The 17,221-nt window shown below is 46.7% G+C and overlaps 1 protein-coding gene across 1 annotated transcript in view; it reads right to left on the reverse strand.

Moving 5' to 3' along the window:
- Positions 1-558: 558 nt before the first annotated feature.
- The window catches only part of DGLUCY (D-glutamate cyclase), a 37,172-nt gene continuing 20,509 nt past the window's right edge, over positions 559-17,221 (reverse strand). Inside the window, exons 11-13 of the mRNA XM_038750781.1 lie at positions 11,835-11,954; positions 8,870-9,021; positions 559-1,320 (exon numbers count right to left, since the gene is read on the reverse strand). Coding sequence (XP_038606709.1) covers positions 1,141-1,320; positions 8,870-9,021; positions 11,835-11,954 — 452 coding nt within the window. The 3' untranslated portion in view covers positions 559-1,140. The remainder of the gene's footprint in view (positions 1,321-8,869; positions 9,022-11,834; positions 11,955-17,221) is intronic.

Here is a 17,221-nt window from a genome sequence, read left to right on the forward strand (position 1 = left end):
TATTCTGTTGCAGGAGAAGCTGTTTGTCTTGGTGGGGAAACACCCAGTTTCTCTGGCAGAGTTTTTGTTTAGGCTGGATATGTACTCTATGCAGTGGCCCCTTTCCATGTTTATTCCCCAGCCTTGGCATATCACATTAATACATTTTGCTTGGCCACCCACTTTGTCAGGACCATGATTGAAGATTGTCTGGAATTGTGATTCCAGGAAGAATAGTTGCCATCAGGAGGTAGGAGGATCAGGTAAGAATATGAACAAACAGCTTTCCTCACACAGCTTTGAATTCTGCCTCTACCCTATCGTGGAAAGGCACAGGAAAAGATTCCAGACACAGAGGGTAAGTGACGCATGAGTGTCCAAATGTAGCAAGATGTTGCAAAAAAAAGGATAAGGAGATTCATCTTACAGTTTTTTTTTCCTCCTGAACCTCTGCCTAAGAGCTAATGACTCCGTGTGTCATAGTGTGTCATAGTATGGCTCTTTCCTCTGCTTTGGCTAAGGATTGTAATCCCAATGAGGTGGAACAAGAGGCCACTCAAAAACGCAAGCAGTTGTTCATTCTGGTAAGTACACTTTTATTTGCTTTTAAAAATTTCTTAATAAAGTCAGTTAACTCTTGATTACCCCACCTGCAGCTGATCCACCCCTACCTCCTGCTTGCAACTATTCTTCCTCCCTCTCACTGCCTGAATTTTGGCTATTTCCTGTCCCACCCCCAGTGGGGTAGGCAGGAGGTAACTCAGATCAGTCCACAGCTTCTCAAATGTAGCTCCTGAAAAGATTTAGTGGGAAGGTAAGATCAAATCAGAAGCCTTGTACAGAAGGCTTGTAATTAGATGCCAAAAATTGTCAGGCCCATAGAATATTGAATGTTGAAGCTGTCCAAACTTCCTGCAGGAGGAACCTCTGGTAGGAAAACAAGCCAAGTCATCACTCTTCATGCTACTGACTAGGTGGCTTTGTTCTAGGCTGAGGGGAAGTTTGACATTCCCTGGAAATTCCCGTTTTCATCCCCTCCTCCGGCACAGCTGGCACTGAGACTGGCTTTAGGACCACTGCCCTGTCTAACAACATGAGCCTTGGTACAAGACTTCTGACAGCCAGCCGCCACAGCCCAGGGGGGCGGAGGGGAGAGAGGGCTCAGGTCATGCTGCCTGAAGGGTGCCCCGGGCTGAGTGTCAAAGTAGTGGTGTCCACCAGCTTCTGAATCATCTCAGAATGGGCATTGTAGAAGGGAAGCCCATCCACCTCCAGGCCCAAGTTGCCTGTTACTCCGCTCCGCACCTTATATTGGACCAGGATATTCAGCAGCTTTTCTTCCTGAAAAGGAGGCAAGGGGGAAGGAGTCACTATTCATTAGTGAAAGGGACAAAATGGTTTTCAGCCCTATTCTCTCTCCGCCACTGATGCTGTTAGCCCCACAGATCCTGCAGGCACACTTTTCAAAGCAGTTGCAACTCTCAAAGGACCGAGGAAGACGTGTTCAGTCTTGGGGAAATTCCAAAGCTAAGTCACCAAGATTGGCTCGGAGGCACCAACACTTCCTTCTGGGCTGGGAAAGCTCTTCTTAGGAGGGTAAATTCTCAAACAGTCAACTGGCTGACCACAATCAATCAATGGAATCTGAGTGCTTACTGTGTGCAGAGCACTGTACTAAATGCTTGGGAGAGTACAATATAACAGAGTTGGTAGGCGTGTCCTGTGCCTACAATGAGTTTATAGTCTAGATGCCTTAACTGAGCAGCGCAAGTCATCCTGAACAAGGAGTCAGGCTAGGTCAATCAATCAATCGTATTTATTGAGCACTTACTGTGTGCAGAGCACTGTACTAAGCGCTTGGGAAATACAAGTTGGCAACATATAGAGACAGTCCCTACCCAACAGTGGGCTCACAGTCTAGAAGGGGGAGACAGAGAACAAAACCAAACATATTAACAAAATAAAATAAATAGAATAGATATGTACAAGTAAAATAAATAAATAGAGTAATAAATATGTACAAACATATATACATATATACAGGTGCTGGGGGAAGTGAAGGAGGTAAGACGGGGGGATGGAGAGGGGGACGAGGGGGAGAGGAAGGAAGGCTCAGTCTGGGAAGGCCTCCTGGAGGAGGTGAGCTCTCAGTAGGGCCTTGAAGGGAGGAAGAGAGCTACCTTGGCAGATGGGCAGAGGGAGGGCATTCCAGGCCAGGGGGATGACGTGGGCCGGGGGTCGACGGTGGGACAGGCGAGAACGAGACACGGTGAGGAGATTAGCAGCAGAGGAGCAGAGGGTGCGGGCTGGGCTGTAGAAGGAGAGAAGGGAGGTGAGGTAGGAGGGGGAGAGGTGATGGACAGCCTTGAAGCTGAGGGTGAGGAGTTTCTGCCTGATGCGCAGATTGATTGGTAGCCACTGGAGATTTTTGAGGAGGAGAGTAACATGCCCAGAGCATTTCTGGACAAAGACAATCTGGGCAGCAGCATGAAGTATGGATTGAAGTGGGGAGAGACACGAGGATGGGAGAACAGAGAGAAGGCTGATGCAGTAGTACAGATGGGATAGGATGCGAGCTTGAATGAGCAGGGTAGCAGTTTGGATGGAGAGGAAAGGGCGGATCTTGGCAATGTTGCAGAGCTGAGACCGGCAGGTTTTGGTGACGGCTTGGATGTGAGGGGTGAATGAGAGAGCCGAGTCGAGGATGACACCAAGGTTGCGGACTTGTGAGATGGGAAGGATGGTAGTGCCGTCAACAGTGATGGGAAAGTCAGGGAGAGGGCAAGGTTTGGGAGGGAAGACAAGAAGTTCAGTCTTGGACATGTTGAGTTTTCGGTGGCGGGCAGACATCCAGATGGAGATGTCCTGAAGGCAGGAGGAGATGCGAGCCTGGAGGGAGGGAGAGAGAGCAGGGGCAGAGATGTAGATCTGGGTGTCATCAGCATAGAGACGATAGTTGAAGCCTTGGGAGTGAATGAGGTCACCAAGGGAGTGAGTGTAGATCGAAAACAGAAGTGGACCAAGAACTGAACCTTGGGGAACCCCCACAGTAAGGGGATGGGAGGGGGAGGAGGAGCCTGCGAAAGAGACTGAGAATGAACGACCGGAGAGATAAGAGGAGAACCAGGACAGGACGGAGTCTGTGAAGCCTAGGTTGGATAGCATATTGAGGATAGCATGTTGGCTAGATGAGCCAGGGCAGGGCAACAGTGAGACCCATTCTCTCCTTGGGGACACGGCCTTCTGCTCAAGAGACCCCCCACAAATGAAAACAGGCAGAGAGGGGCTGTAGCTGGAAAGGTGAGAATCAGAAAAAGCTTTCAGAATCATGGAACACAAACATGGCTGGTTTCACATGGGAAACTGGTGTTCCAGGACATCTTGGCATTTTGGCAAAGCTTTTGGAAATTTTGAAGGCAATTTCCTTTGTCGGGGGCTCTTTTGTGTTGAAAAGCATTTTCTTCTCTTTGTTCTGGCTGTAGTCTTCCTTCATCTTTTCATTTGTGTCATATCCTATTTTTATAATTTCCTTACCAGTGAGCTTGTTTCCCTTAACAGGACTCCTGGGGACCCTGGCGCCTGCCCCATTCTGTTAGTGTTGCTTACAGTGGCACGGCAATTTGGTGACTAGCTATAAACACTCCATGTGAAAAGCAATCCTCTCAAAGAAGGAAAGCCCTAAACTCTCTGAGGAAATATTTTCAGCAGGAGTGGCTCTGTCCCCTTGGGGACACAAATGGCATAACTTTCAGGGAAGACAAATGGAGAACATGCTGCAGGTAGGATTCTTTGATGTCTTCCCTGCACTGCCTGCCTTCCATACAGAAAGGCTTGTGTGAGATAATGTGCAGGTAAAAAGTTTCCTTTGTTTTCTAATGTTCCTCTTGGTCTCCCTATCTTTCCGAAGTTTCTGCCCAAGGGCAGCAGCCCCTCTTCAGATTGCTGCCTGACTCGGGGTTGAGCTGGAAGGTATTTCAATCAATCGTATTTATTGAGCACATACTGTGTGCAGAGCACTGTACTAAGCACTTGGGAAGTACAAGTTGGCAACATATAGAGACAGTCCCTACCCAACAGTGGGCTCACAGTCTAGAAGGGGGAGACAGAGAACAAAACCAAACATACTAACAAAATAAAATAAATAGAATAGATATGCACAAGTAAAATAGAGTAATAAATATGTACAAACATATATACATATATACAGGTGCTGTGGGGAAGAGAAGGAGGTAAGACAGGGGGATGGAGAGGGGGACGAGGGGGAGAGGAAGGAAGGGGCTCAGTTTGGGAAGGCCTCCTGGAGGAGGTGAGCTCTCAGTAGGGCCTTGAAGGGAGGAAGAGAGCTAGCTTGGCGGATGGGCAGAGGGAGGGCATTCCAGGCCAGGGGGATGACGTGGGCCGGGGGTCGATGGTGGGACAGGCGAGAACGAGGCACGGTGAGGAGATTAGCGGCAGAGGAGCAGAGGGTGTGGGCTGGGCTGTAGAAGGAGAGAAGGGAGGTGAGGTAGGAGGGGGCGAGGTGATGGAGAGCCTTAAAGCCGAGGGTGAGGAGTTTCTGCCTGATGTGCAGATTGATTGGTAGCCACTGGAGATTTTTGAGGAGGGGAGTAACATGCCCAGAGTGTTTCTGGACAAAGACAATCCGGGCAGCAGCATGAAGTATGGATTGAAGTGGGGAGAGACACGAGGATGGGAGATCAGAGAGAAGACTGATTCAGTAGTCCAGACGGGATAGGATGAGAGCTTGAATGAGCAGGGTAGCAGTTTGGATGGAGAGGAAAGGGCAGATCTTGGCAATGTTGCGGAGCTGAGACCGGCAGGTTTTGGTGACGGCTTGGATGTGAGGGGTGAATGAGAAAGCGGAGTCGAGGATGACACCAAGTTTGCGGGCTTGTGAGACGGGAAGGATGGTAATGCCGTCAACAGAGATGGGAAAGTCAGGGAGTCAGGGAAAGTCAAGGAGAGGGCAGAGTTTGGGAGGTATTTCACATGATTGGCAGTGCTCTGAAAAGGGGAGCCCTTGCCAAATTAAGTGTACAGGAAGTCCTCGTCCTAGGATGATTCAAGTTAAGATGACCAGCATTTTCATTTCCAAGTGTACATCTTGTTTCTGTTTTGCAATGGATTGGTTTAGAGTTAATGGGACTAGGTCTGAGCAGTAGGTGCATGTAAGCCTTTTAAAGAGGGTAGGGGGAAGCAGAGAGGGAGCGGACAGGTTGGGGCTGCCTGATCACCAGGGAGGGGAGTCATGTCCTTTTCATTTCCGATGAAGTAAAAGTTGGCTACCCTACCATGGAGCTTCTCTGACTCACTTTGCAGACACTTGTGTGTTTATATTTATATATTGTGTTTGAGTACACAATTATGGGAAACATTCGTTAAAAAAAATAAGGTATCTATCTTTGGTTTGAGAACCAATCCCCCATTTATAACATTGTTCCTATGAGACAAGGGAGGCTTAGATGTTTACTAGAAGATGGTCTGTACCTGTGGCAGTTTGGGGGTTTTTTGAAGTTTTATTCAATTGGAAAGGTTACAGGGTGCTAGTGATTCTCAGAGGTGGTATGGAGAGGTAAGTGGAGTAGAGGTAAGTGTTCAGCCTTTGTGTGGTGAGGTTGGTGGTTCTAGGCTTGGTGTTGGTATGTAGGTGCAAGTGTGTGTGAGAGGATGGAAGGATTTCAGCTGTTCTTAATTAGCCTTATTACCTCAAACAGACAAGTTAAAACAAAACTTTACAAAATTATGGAGGTCATTTATTGAACAGGGCTAAGGATTTTGCCTCAAGATCTCAAGGTTGTGAGTTCTAATCCCACTTGGGATACAAGAATCTTTTTAAGATCCTAAAATAGAGACAGGAGTAGAACCCAGGCCTCCAGCCTCTCGGGGCCATTACCTTTCCTCTAGGCTATGCCAGCTCTCATGGGGGAAGGCTCTCCTTCACCCTATTTCAAGCAGAGGATAAAGTCAAAGAAGAAAAAAATACACCTTACATACCACACTCAAATCCCATTTCTTCCCATTAGAATGGAAAGGAAGACTTGAGAATTCCCAAATTCTCTCCTGGGGCTCCTCATGCAGCATGAACCAGGATGACTACAGCCCATATAATAATAATGATGGCATTTATTAAGCACTTACTATGTGCAAAGCACTGCTCCTCCCATATGGACAATCCAAACAGAACAAGATCATCTTTGGTTTTATTAAGCTAATGATGGTAAAACTCAGAAAATCAATTGCAGTGTTTAACTGAACTGAAAGCTTTGTTTCCAGCTTGTCTGTCTCTTTTTTTATTGGCATTTGCTCAGCACTCACTAAGTGCCAGGCACTGTACTAGCAAGAGGGTAGATACAAGTTAATCAGGTTGCAAGCAGCATGGCTCAGTAGAAAGAGCACGGGCTTTGGAGTCAGAGGTCATGGGTTCAAATCCCGGCTCCACCAATCGTCATTCATTCATTCATTCATTCAATCATATTGAGCGCTTACTGTGGGCAGAGCACTGTAATAAGCGCTTGGGAAGTACAAGTTGGCAACATATAGAGACGGCCCCTACCCAACAGCGGGCTCACAGTCTAGAAGACTGACTAGTCATCTAGTCTAGTCTTCTAGTCTAGCTGAATTGTCAGCTGTGTGACTTTGGGCAAGTCACTTAACTTCTCTGGGCCCCAGTTACCTCATTTGTAAAATGGGGATTAAGACTGTGAGCCCCCTGTGGGACAACCTGATCATCTTGTAATCTCCCCAGTGCTTAGAACAGTGCTTTACACATAGTAAGCACTTAATAAATGCATCATTATTATTATTTTATGTCCCACATGGGGCTCACAGTATTATTCCCCATTTTCCAGATGAGGAACTGAAGCTAAAGTGACTTACCCAAGGTTACACAGCAGATAAGTGCTAGAGCAGGGATTAGAACCCGGGTCCTCCTGACTTCCAGGCCTGTGCTTTATCCATTAGACAACACTGCTTTTCCTTCTCTTTTAATCATTATGGTATGTAAGTGCTGACTAGAGTCTAGAACTATTCTAACACTGGGGTAGGTACAAGTCAATTAGGTCAGATCCAGTCCCTGTCCCACATGAGGCTCACAGTCTAAGTAGGAGGAAAAACTGGAATGGAATTCTTATTTACAGTTGAGGAAACTGAGGTGTAGAGAAGTTAAGTACTTGCCAAAAGTCACACAGAAGACAAGCAGAGCTACAATTAGAACCCAGGTCCTCCGACTCCCAGGCCTATCCTCTTTCCATTAGGCCATGCTGTCCCTCTTCCCTCTATTTCTGTGGAATAGATTTTCTTCAGCACAACTAGGAGATGATCTACTTCTACCCATGAATGCTGCTTGGGGCAGGGCAGAATCTGATCAGGGTGAGAAAACTGTTTTCTCTCCTCCCTCCTCTCTTCCCTTCTCTCCCCTTACTATGGTACAACGGCTTATTCCAAGGTTGTGGAGCTCAAGCAGGTCGGCCCTATAACTTGTGAAGAACGAATGCAGAGACGTGAGGAGGAACTGACAAAATAAGGAGAAATACCACTCCCTCCAGCTTGGTATTCCTCTCTCCCCCTGCAGATGATTGATTATCTTTCCCGAAACTAAGAATTTGGCAAGTAAAGTGGAGCCAGGGAGAAAAATTGGTTCACCATAGTTTCCTGTCCTATGGAGGAAATCATTCACTAGCGCCACATAAGGTGGTGTGGTGGTATATTGAGGTTCCCACCCTCTCCTCCAAGGAAACAGAACTGGTTGAAGGCAACTTTAACAGGAAAGTTCTAGCTCTTGTGGACTAAAATGAGATTGAATAGAGACATTCACTGCAAAAAAATCCCAAGACCAACTGAGCAGAATAGGTAGAGCTAATCAGGTCATCTCTGGTCCCCTTTCTCCAGTTTTGACTCCATGAGTTCAGTGAAAGTGAATGAGGCATGGGTCGACTGGGAGCTGTTTTACTTTCTAGGCAGAGGACAGCAGTCACACTACCGAGAGATGTAGTAACATTATATGTTAAATGCCAACTGTGCGCTAAGTGCTGGGAAAAAGTACATGGATGAGAATTAGGGACAGTTCCTAGCCTTCAAGGGGCTCTCAGTCTGCGAATGAAGACGGGAGGGCTAGCGACAAATGAGAGAGACAATGCAGCTAAAGGGGCAGCATCACGGCTGTTGCTTTTCCAACAGTTCTCCTACCTTTTGTTCTCATCGCTGCAGGAGCCAAAGTTTCAGGAATAAAATTCACCTCAGCAGTACTGTGGTGAGGCAGTGGGGAGGGCAGACTGAGCTTCCTCCCCCAGATCCCCAACCTTCCTGGACCCACCACAGCCTTGCTCTGGCTGAGAGTTCAGTTTTTTGCCAATGAGACTTCCTTCTGGACAATTTGGGATGGTGGGGTCTCTGGTATTTTGGAAAAAAAAAGGCCAACAGCCAAATTTGTGAGTGCTGGATTCTGAGATTCCATCTTCAGCATATTTTTGAGGATGGAGGTAGCCTTTCCTCCCTGTACAAATGCACTGTTTACAAGTCTGCTCCTGCCAAATCTTTAATAGAACAGAATTGGACCCAGTTGGCACTGCTCTCATAAAGGTTAGATCGGCCACTTGGCACACTGCCTGGAGAGAGGATGGCGAAGTGTTGCTGCAAATTGAAAAATCAATAAAACCCTAGTGGGATACATGACCCCATAAAATTGTTTATACTCAGCTCGTCCAAGTGCTTAAGGAAAGGAAATAACTAGAGTGTTTGGGAGGATTGTTTGACCCATGTGGCTCGCTGGGGGCAAGCACGGGAAGTCACTGGATTTTAAGGTCCAGACACGGGAGTCCATACATCAACCTGGAGGACAGTGGGCTGCCAAGAGCCCAAGCACAGGGAGAATCACACAGAGTCCAATGGTTACCTTTGAGACGGAAGGCAGGGCCAGAGTCCAGGCGGGAGCTTTGCAGAAACTGGGCTGCCCGATAGCTTTCCTCAGGTAGCGCTCATGTATCTCGTCCATGTTCAGGATATACAGGGAACAGGCGACTGCATAGCCTCCCCAGTTGGACACACCTGGCACAAAAACAGGCAAACTCAAGGACTCCCTCGACTGTATGAGGACTTAGGGATTGAGTCTGTTCACCCTGTCAGTGAAGCCACAACTATATCATCCCTGGAGGATGAAACTCTCCCCCATCTTCAAAGACTTCCCAAGGAGTTTCTACATCCACCTTCCCCTTTATTGAATAACCCTGCCCATCAGGAAGTTATTCCCTATACCCATCTCTTGTACTGCAGTTTAAGCCTGGGCCCTCTTGTTTCCCTTCCTCAGAAGAGAGGGAGAACAGTCAGTTGACTTCCCTCTATGACAGCCTGTTAGACTGCCCCTCATCTTTCTCTTCTATAGACTGATCAATTCCAGGACCTTTCATTTTGCTTCCACTATTTTGAACTATCTCTGGCTCTTCTTTTAACTCCCTCCATTTTCCCTAAGAATCTCTCTACATGAAGAGTTCACAATTAAGTGAATATCCATTACTGCCAACCTTTACCTTTGAAGGGTTAAGGCTTTGAGGGAGGCATATGGGACAGAACAAGCAAATTTGGAAGAGCTTAATGAGTCTTAACTCTGCCAGCCCCTTCTCAGCTGTTTAGGCCCTGTGAGGTGGTGGTGTCCAGTTCAAAGAGCTATGGGATCCAAACCAATAATGTTGCCTCTTGGGCTGGAAAGAGGAGAGCAGTGACCTCTGGAGCTGGCACCTAGGTAAGTAAGCATCAGGATTCACTTGCCCTACATGACTGGAATGATTGAGGGATTCAATCAATCAATCAATCGCATTTATTGAGTGCTTACTGTGTGCAGAGAACTGTACTAAGCACTTGGGAAGTACAAGTTGGCAACACATATAGACAGTCCCTACCCAACAGTGGGCTCACAGTCTAGAAGGGGGAGACAGAGAACAAAACCAAACATATTATCAAAATAAAATAAATAGAATAGATATGTACAAGTAAAATAAATAGAGTAATAAATATGTACAAACATATATACATATATACAGGTGCTCTGGGGAAGGGAAGGAGGTAGGACGGGGGATGAAGAGGGGGACGAGGGGGAGAGGAAGGAGGGGGCTCAGTCTGGGGAGGCCTCCTGGAGGAGGTGAGCTCTCAGTAGGGCCTTGAAGGGAGCAAGAGAGCTAGCTTGGCGGATGTGGGGAGGGAGGGCATTCCAGGCCAGGGGGATGACGTGGGCCGGGGGTCGACGGCGGGACAGGCAAGAATGAGGCACGGCGAGGAGATCAGCGGCAGATGAGTGGAGGGTGCGGGCCAGGCCATAGAAGGAGAGAAGGGAGGTGAGGTAGGAGGGGGCGAGGTGATGGAGAGCCCTGAAGCCGAAGGTGAGGAGTTTCTGCCTGATGCGCAGATTGATTGGTAGCCACTGGAGATTTTTGAGGAGGGGAGTAACATGCCCAGAGCATTTCTGGACAAAGACGATCCGGGCAGCAGCATGAAGTACGGATTGAAGTGGGGAGAGACACGAGGAAGGGAGATCAGAGAGAAGGCTGACGCAGTAGTCCAGACAGGATAGGATGAGAGCTTGAATGAGCAGGGTAGCAGTTTGGATGGAGAGGAAAGGGATTCTGTCGTTGTCCAGGCTCCTGTTACATAAAACACGCTCATTGTCTCAGTCTGTGTTATTTCCTGATGTGAGCGAGGCCCTCAGCCAATACCAAGGCCACCCCACCTTTAAGCTCCCCTACTCCAGCCTGGGTACTCTTCCCTCTGCAAAAGTCTATAGCATAGAGTATAAGATGGTTAAATCATTGGGATTACAACCTGGTACATCAATTCAGCCTTGAAGATAGATTTTTTTTAATGGAATGGTCAAATCCAATTATTCTTTTTGTCATTCTTCCTCCCTCTTCCTAGCATTACAGCAACAATGACTCTGGCTGGCAGAACTGTGGGAGAGGGTTGCAATTTTATTGACATTCTTGCCCATTTTCCAACTTCCTTTATTCCCAGATTAGTTCCTTTCTGTCCTGGGGCCAATGCAAATTTACATGGTGCCTTCTAGTGGGCAGAAGAACCCTCACCCTAAAGCAGAATTTATGAGTTCTGAAGCAGCTAAATCAAGGGGCTTTGATCCCCAAGGTCCCTCAAAGGAGCTCAGGGAGAATGAGTTTTCAGTTAACTACTCTACTGGAATGAGCAAAAGAGGAACAGTTCACTGCTCCCTGGCACCAGAACAACCTCAGACATAGAAAGAACACATACCTGAAGGATTCCAGTTTTTCATGACAAATATAGTGCCTTCCTCAATCCCTCCTTCAAAACATATTTGGGGAAAGTGGGACAGTGGAGAACAGCAATGCCCTACAATGTTCTGTTAGTGGTATGTTTGCTTGAGAAGCGACCAGAGGTAAGTTTAAAGAGGCTCAGTTTGATAAAAGGTTAAAGGTTCCTGATGGAGAGGTCCATGTGAATCACAACATGATGAAGCTCCTGAACTTGGGACACAGTCCCAGTCCATCATCCCCATCTCTCCCTGCCCTTTTTTCAGGAGAGGGAGATTTTCACTGGTGTGTCTGGCCTAGTAGGTGAGGTAACCATACTTGCTTTGGTCACTGAACTGAATAAGTAGATGTGTGATGTTAATCAAGGGAACAGTGAAGCATTTAAAGACAAGACAGGGCCGGGGACTGACTAGACAGACAAAGGATAGGTTCAGCGGGCCTGAGAGCCCCACTCAGAGGAAGAGCTGCATTTGGGAAGTGAGCTGTGGGCCTCTTACAGAAGCCCCCCTGAACATGCTGCAGTTGCAAGGAAGTGGTTTAGGACACAAAACCAGAGAGGGAGGAGGATTTATTTTTGTTTTCTCTTACCAGCTGTAATGGCAAAATCAGCTTCAATATCGCACGCTATGACATCACCATTCTTTATGTGCTTCTTCACTGCTTCTTTAACTTTCCCCATGCCTAGTTCATTCCCTCCATCTCCGATACCTTAATTGGAAAGAAAAAAGGCAAAAACTATTAGAGGAGAGGATGATGGCAAACCTAAATTGGCCTACAGCTAGTTACCGATTCTTGGGTCCAGACATTTACTCAGAGGTGACACTGCCCTCTGTAAAACATCCAAACCCTGTCCAAAAGCAAGTGTCCCAGCTTAAATTCTCTGTAAAGTTTAAAGGCCTGCTTAAAGTTTCTCCCCAAATAGAAGTTTCTGTGAGAGCAGAACTACCTTCCAAGCCACAAGAAGTTCTGCTTCTCCAGAATCCCAGAAGTCCACCTGGTCCCCTCTCTAAAAAGGTAACCGAGAAGCAGTGAAGTCTAGTGGAAAGAGCAGGGGCCTGGGAGTCAGAGGACCTGAGTTCTAATCCTGGCTCTGCCACATATCTGCTAAGTGACCTTGAGCAAACCACTTAACTTCCCTGTGCCTCAGTTACCTCATCTGTAAAATGGGAATTGAGACTCAGCCCTATGTGGGATGTGGACTGTGTCCAATATGATTATTTTATATCTACTCTAGTGCTTAATATAGTGCCTGGCACATAGAAAACCCTCAAATACCATTAAACTGCCACCCCCCGCCCCCCAAAAACCCAACTGAGACTAGTGTACAAAACAGGCAGCCAGCTCTGGCTGGGAAGTCAGCTACTCCTTAGCTGAAATGATGATGATGGTATGTGTTAAGTGCTCACTATGGGTCAAGCACTGTTCCAAGTGCTGGGGTAGATACAAGCTAATCAGCTTGGACACACAAGAGGCTCAGTCTTAATCCCTACTTTACAGATGAGGGAACTGAGGCAACAGAGGAGTTAAGTGATTGCCCAAAGTCACACAGCAGACAAGTGGCGGAGCCAGGATTAGAATCCAGGTCCTTCTGGCTCCAATTCCTGTAGTCTATCCACTAGCCAGGTTATAGGCACTTCTATCATTTCAGTCTCCTTCGCAGGCTCCTCCTCCCCCTCCCATCCCCTTACTGTAGGGGGTCCTCAAGGGTCGGTTCTTGGTCCCCTTCTGTTCTCCATCTATACTCACTCCCTTGGTGAACTCATTCGCACTCACGGCTTCAACTGTCATCTCTATGCTGATGACACCCAAATCTACATCTCTCCCTCCCTCCAGGCTTGAATCTCTCCCTGCCTTCAGGACATTTCCATCTGGATGTCTGCCCACCATCTAAAACTCAACATGTCCAAGACTGAGCTTATCTTCCCTCCCAAACCCTGTCCTCTCCCTGACTTTCCCGTCACTGTAGACCGGCATTACCAACCTTTCAATCTCACAAGCCCGCAACCTTGGTGTCATCCTCGACTCCGCTGTCTCATTTACCCCACACATCCAATCTGTCACCAAAACCTGCCGTTCTCACCTCCACAAAATCACCAAGATCTGCCCTTTCCTCTCCATCAAAATCACTACCTTGCTGGTTCAATCTCTCATCCTATCCCGAATGGATTAATGCATCAGCCTCCTTTTTGATCTCCCATCCTCCTGTCTCTCCCCGCTTCAGTCTATACTTCACTCTGCTTCCCAGATTATCTTTGAACAGAAACACTCTGGGCATGTCACTCCCCTCCTCAAAAATCTCCAGTGGTTGCCTATCAACCTTTGAATCAAGCAAAAACTCCTCACTCTCAGCTTCAAGGCTCTCCATCACCTTGCCCCTTCCTACTTCACCTCCCTTCTCCCCTTCTACAGCCCAGCCCACACACTCCGCTCCTCTGCCGCTATCCTCCTCACTGTGCCTCGTTCTCACCTGTCTTGCCGTCGACCCCTGGCCCTCGTCCTACCTCTGGCCTGGAATGCCCTCCCTCCACACATCCACCAAACTAGCTCTCTTCCTCCCTTCCAAGCCCTACCTCCTCCAGGAGGACTTCCCAGATTGAGCTCCCCCTTTTTCCTCTCCTCCTCTTCCTCCCCTCCCCATCGCCCTCCCCACCCCCTCCCTCCCTCTGCCCTACCCTCTTCCCCTCCCCACTGCACTTGTATATATTTGGACATATTTATTACTCTATTTTATTAATGATGCGTATATAGCTATAATTCTATTTATTCTGATGGTATTGACACCTACTTGTTTTGTTTTATTGTCTGTCTCCCCCTTCTAGACTGTGAGCCTGTTGTTGGCTAGGGACCGTCTCTATATGTTGCTGATTTGTACTTCCCAAACACTTAGTACAGTGCTCTGCACACAGTAAGTACTCAATAAATACGATTGAATGAATGAATAGTGCCCTGAAATGTTTACTAAATGGTACTAAATGCCCACTCTTCTTCCCTCTATCCACTATGCCTTCAGACACACCCACAGCTGCCCTACCTTTACGAAAGTCTCTTGATACCACAGAACCATCAGCTATCGTTCCACTGAAACAGCTCTCTCCAGTCAGTGTCACTGACCTTTTTGCCAAACCCAATGGACTCTATTCCTTCCTGATCCTCCTTGATATCTTGGCTGCCTCTGACACTGTGGACCACTCCCTTCTCTTGGAAACATTAACAATGATTTTTTTCTGACACAGTTCTCTCATTCTCCTACTGCTCTGGCCAATCCTGTTTAGTGTATTTTGCTGATTCTGCTTCACCCTCCTAACTGTGAGCAGCCCTCAGGGCTCAGTTTGGAGTCTCCTTCTCTTCCCCATCTACACTCAGTCCTTGTAGGAATTTGTCTGCTCCCAAAAGTAATAACATCAGGGCAATGCAAATAGAAGCTTTTCAATGGCAGCATCATCAGCCCTTTAAAGGCAGTTTGCAGTTTTCTTGACAGTTGCAATGGAAAAAATCTGTGAGAATGTACTGCAGACTGATGCTTTAAATTAGCAATTACCTGGTAATTGTTAGTGTGATTTTATCTTTAACTGTGTGGCTGCCATCTCCTCCAGGGTCTTTTGTAATCAGAACTCTCTTCTCAGTCAACTTTTTCTCCCAGTAAGATCAGAAACAAAAATGAAACCTAGTTCTGAATTTGGGTCTTTTAGATTCTTCTGTTGGATGTGAAATGCTAGTACATTTGTTTTTGTGGTGTTTTTCACTCTACAAATAATACCTTAATTCTATCCAGTTTATCTTAACATATGTCTCTGATATTTCTTAATCAAGTAAGAAAAGTGCCATGTGTAACTAGGGTTGCTTTTATCCATCAATCTCCACCTGCCTCCGGGACATTAATTCAGTGTTACAGGGTTTGTAAATAGATGAAGAAACTGAGAATCAGAGTAGTTCTAAATGGCTTATCTAAGTTACCTGGATAACATTATATCCAGGCAGAGCTCTCTAAGCATGTAAAGTGCATGCCCTCCTCTCTAACTGGAGGGCTGAAGGGGACAGAGAATAGAGTGAGATTCAAGTGTAAAACTCTTTTTGGAGGGTTAGTGGACAAATGACTAAAGAGCCTCATTAACAAGGACAGATCATTTCACCCTCCAGAAAAATGTCTTACTATCTCTCTTGCCCCAGTGATATTTTCTACTCAGGTGCATGGGAGTGCACAGGTGTTGACCTGCAAAGCAGCACTAAACCTCTCACTGTTTCGTTTCTCAATGTGTAACACAAGGGTGATAATACACTGCCACCCAGTAGAGCATATTATGAGGAGCAATAAAATAAATTGTGAAATTCTTTGAAATCCCTGGACAACAGGCCTCTATTTGCATGCCTGTACACAGATGCCCTCACATACACAAATAAGGGTGCTTCAAGGAGGGCCAGTAAGGGTTTCTGGGAGAGATCCCGATGGGGCTAGCAAGTTATTCCAGACCATACCCAATCACTGTTCTCACCATCCCTGACATAACTTCCACCTCCATGCCCATCATGGAGAGGTCTCCCGTCTCTGACTCCATCAGACAATCCAAACACTAGAGCAGAACCTGAAGCCAGAAAGGATGTAAGCTCATTGTGGGCAGGGAGCGTGTCTACCAACTCTGCTTCACTGTATTCTCCCAATTGCTTAGTACAGTGCTCTGCTCACAGTAAGGGCTCAATAAATACAATTGATTGATTGATTCAACTACCACCGCTACATGGCTGATTCCCAGATCTACCTTGCTGTTACTGAACTCCTATAATATCTTTCCTCACGCACTCTCATTTCAGACTACTTTCAGCACAATTTCTACATAGATTTCCCATCAGCACCTCAAGATCAAAATGTCTAAATCTGAATTCCTCATCTTCCCTCCCAAATCTGCTAGTCTAACTAACTTTTCCATTATGGTTAACACAACCACCTCCTGTAACTTTGGCATTACCCTTGATTCCTCCCTCTCATTCAATCCCATATTAAGTCCATCATCAAATCCTGTCCAGTCTTCCTCCACAACATTTCTGGAATTTACCCCTTCCTCCATCCACACCATCACCACGCTAGTCCAGAGCTTGTCATATCCCAACTTGAATACTGAAGCAGCCTCCTCACTGATTTCCCTGCCTCTAATCCCGCCCCTCTCTGGTCCATATTTCACTCTGGTGACTGGATCATTTTTCTATAACATGGTCCTGTGCATGTATCCCCACCCTATGACAACCGTCAATGTGTGTGGGGGGGGGTTGTCAATCAATTGTATTTTAGGGCTTACTGTCTGCAGGGCACTGCACTAAGTGCTTGGGAGAGTACAACCTAGAGTTGGTAGACATGTTACTTGCTCACAACGAACTTATCATCTAAAGCCTAGACAGTTTACCCCTCCTCTTCAAGCTGAACTCCTGACCATCAGCTTTCAGGAACTCAATCAGCTCTCTTCCTACTCCTTATCTCTATCCTGCCATGACATCTCAACTGCATGCTTCATCTCTCTCATACCAACTTACTTATTATACCTTGTTTTCCACTCTCCCACCAACAACCTCTTATTCACACCCTCTTCCCCCTCCCCTTTCACACTGAGCAGTAAACTCACTGCTCTCCCCATCTTCAAAGCCCTTCTGAAATTTCATTTCTCTCAGGAGGTCTTCCCTGATTAGTCTCTTTTCTCCCCTCCAACTTCCACTTAAGCACCTCTGTCCAAATCCACTTGGATACTCATACTTCACTGTAGCACTTATGTACATGTCTTCATGCTCCATTACTTCCTCCTCTCTGTAATTTATTTTATCATCTGTCTCCTTTCTAGATTTTAAATCCTTAAGGATCATGTCTATAGTTTTCTTAAGCATTTAGGAGGCTTTTAATACTACTGATTGATTCATTGGTAAAAAATAGTTAATGTAGCTGATGCTGTCCCCAGGAAAGCCATTCACCCTGACAAGATCTGGCCAAAGGGAAG

Source organism: Tachyglossus aculeatus, chromosome 1 (assembly GCF_015852505.1).
Source record: "Tachyglossus aculeatus isolate mTacAcu1 chromosome 1, mTacAcu1.pri, whole genome shotgun sequence".
NCBI lineage: Eukaryota > Metazoa > Chordata > Mammalia > Monotremata > Tachyglossidae > Tachyglossus > Tachyglossus aculeatus.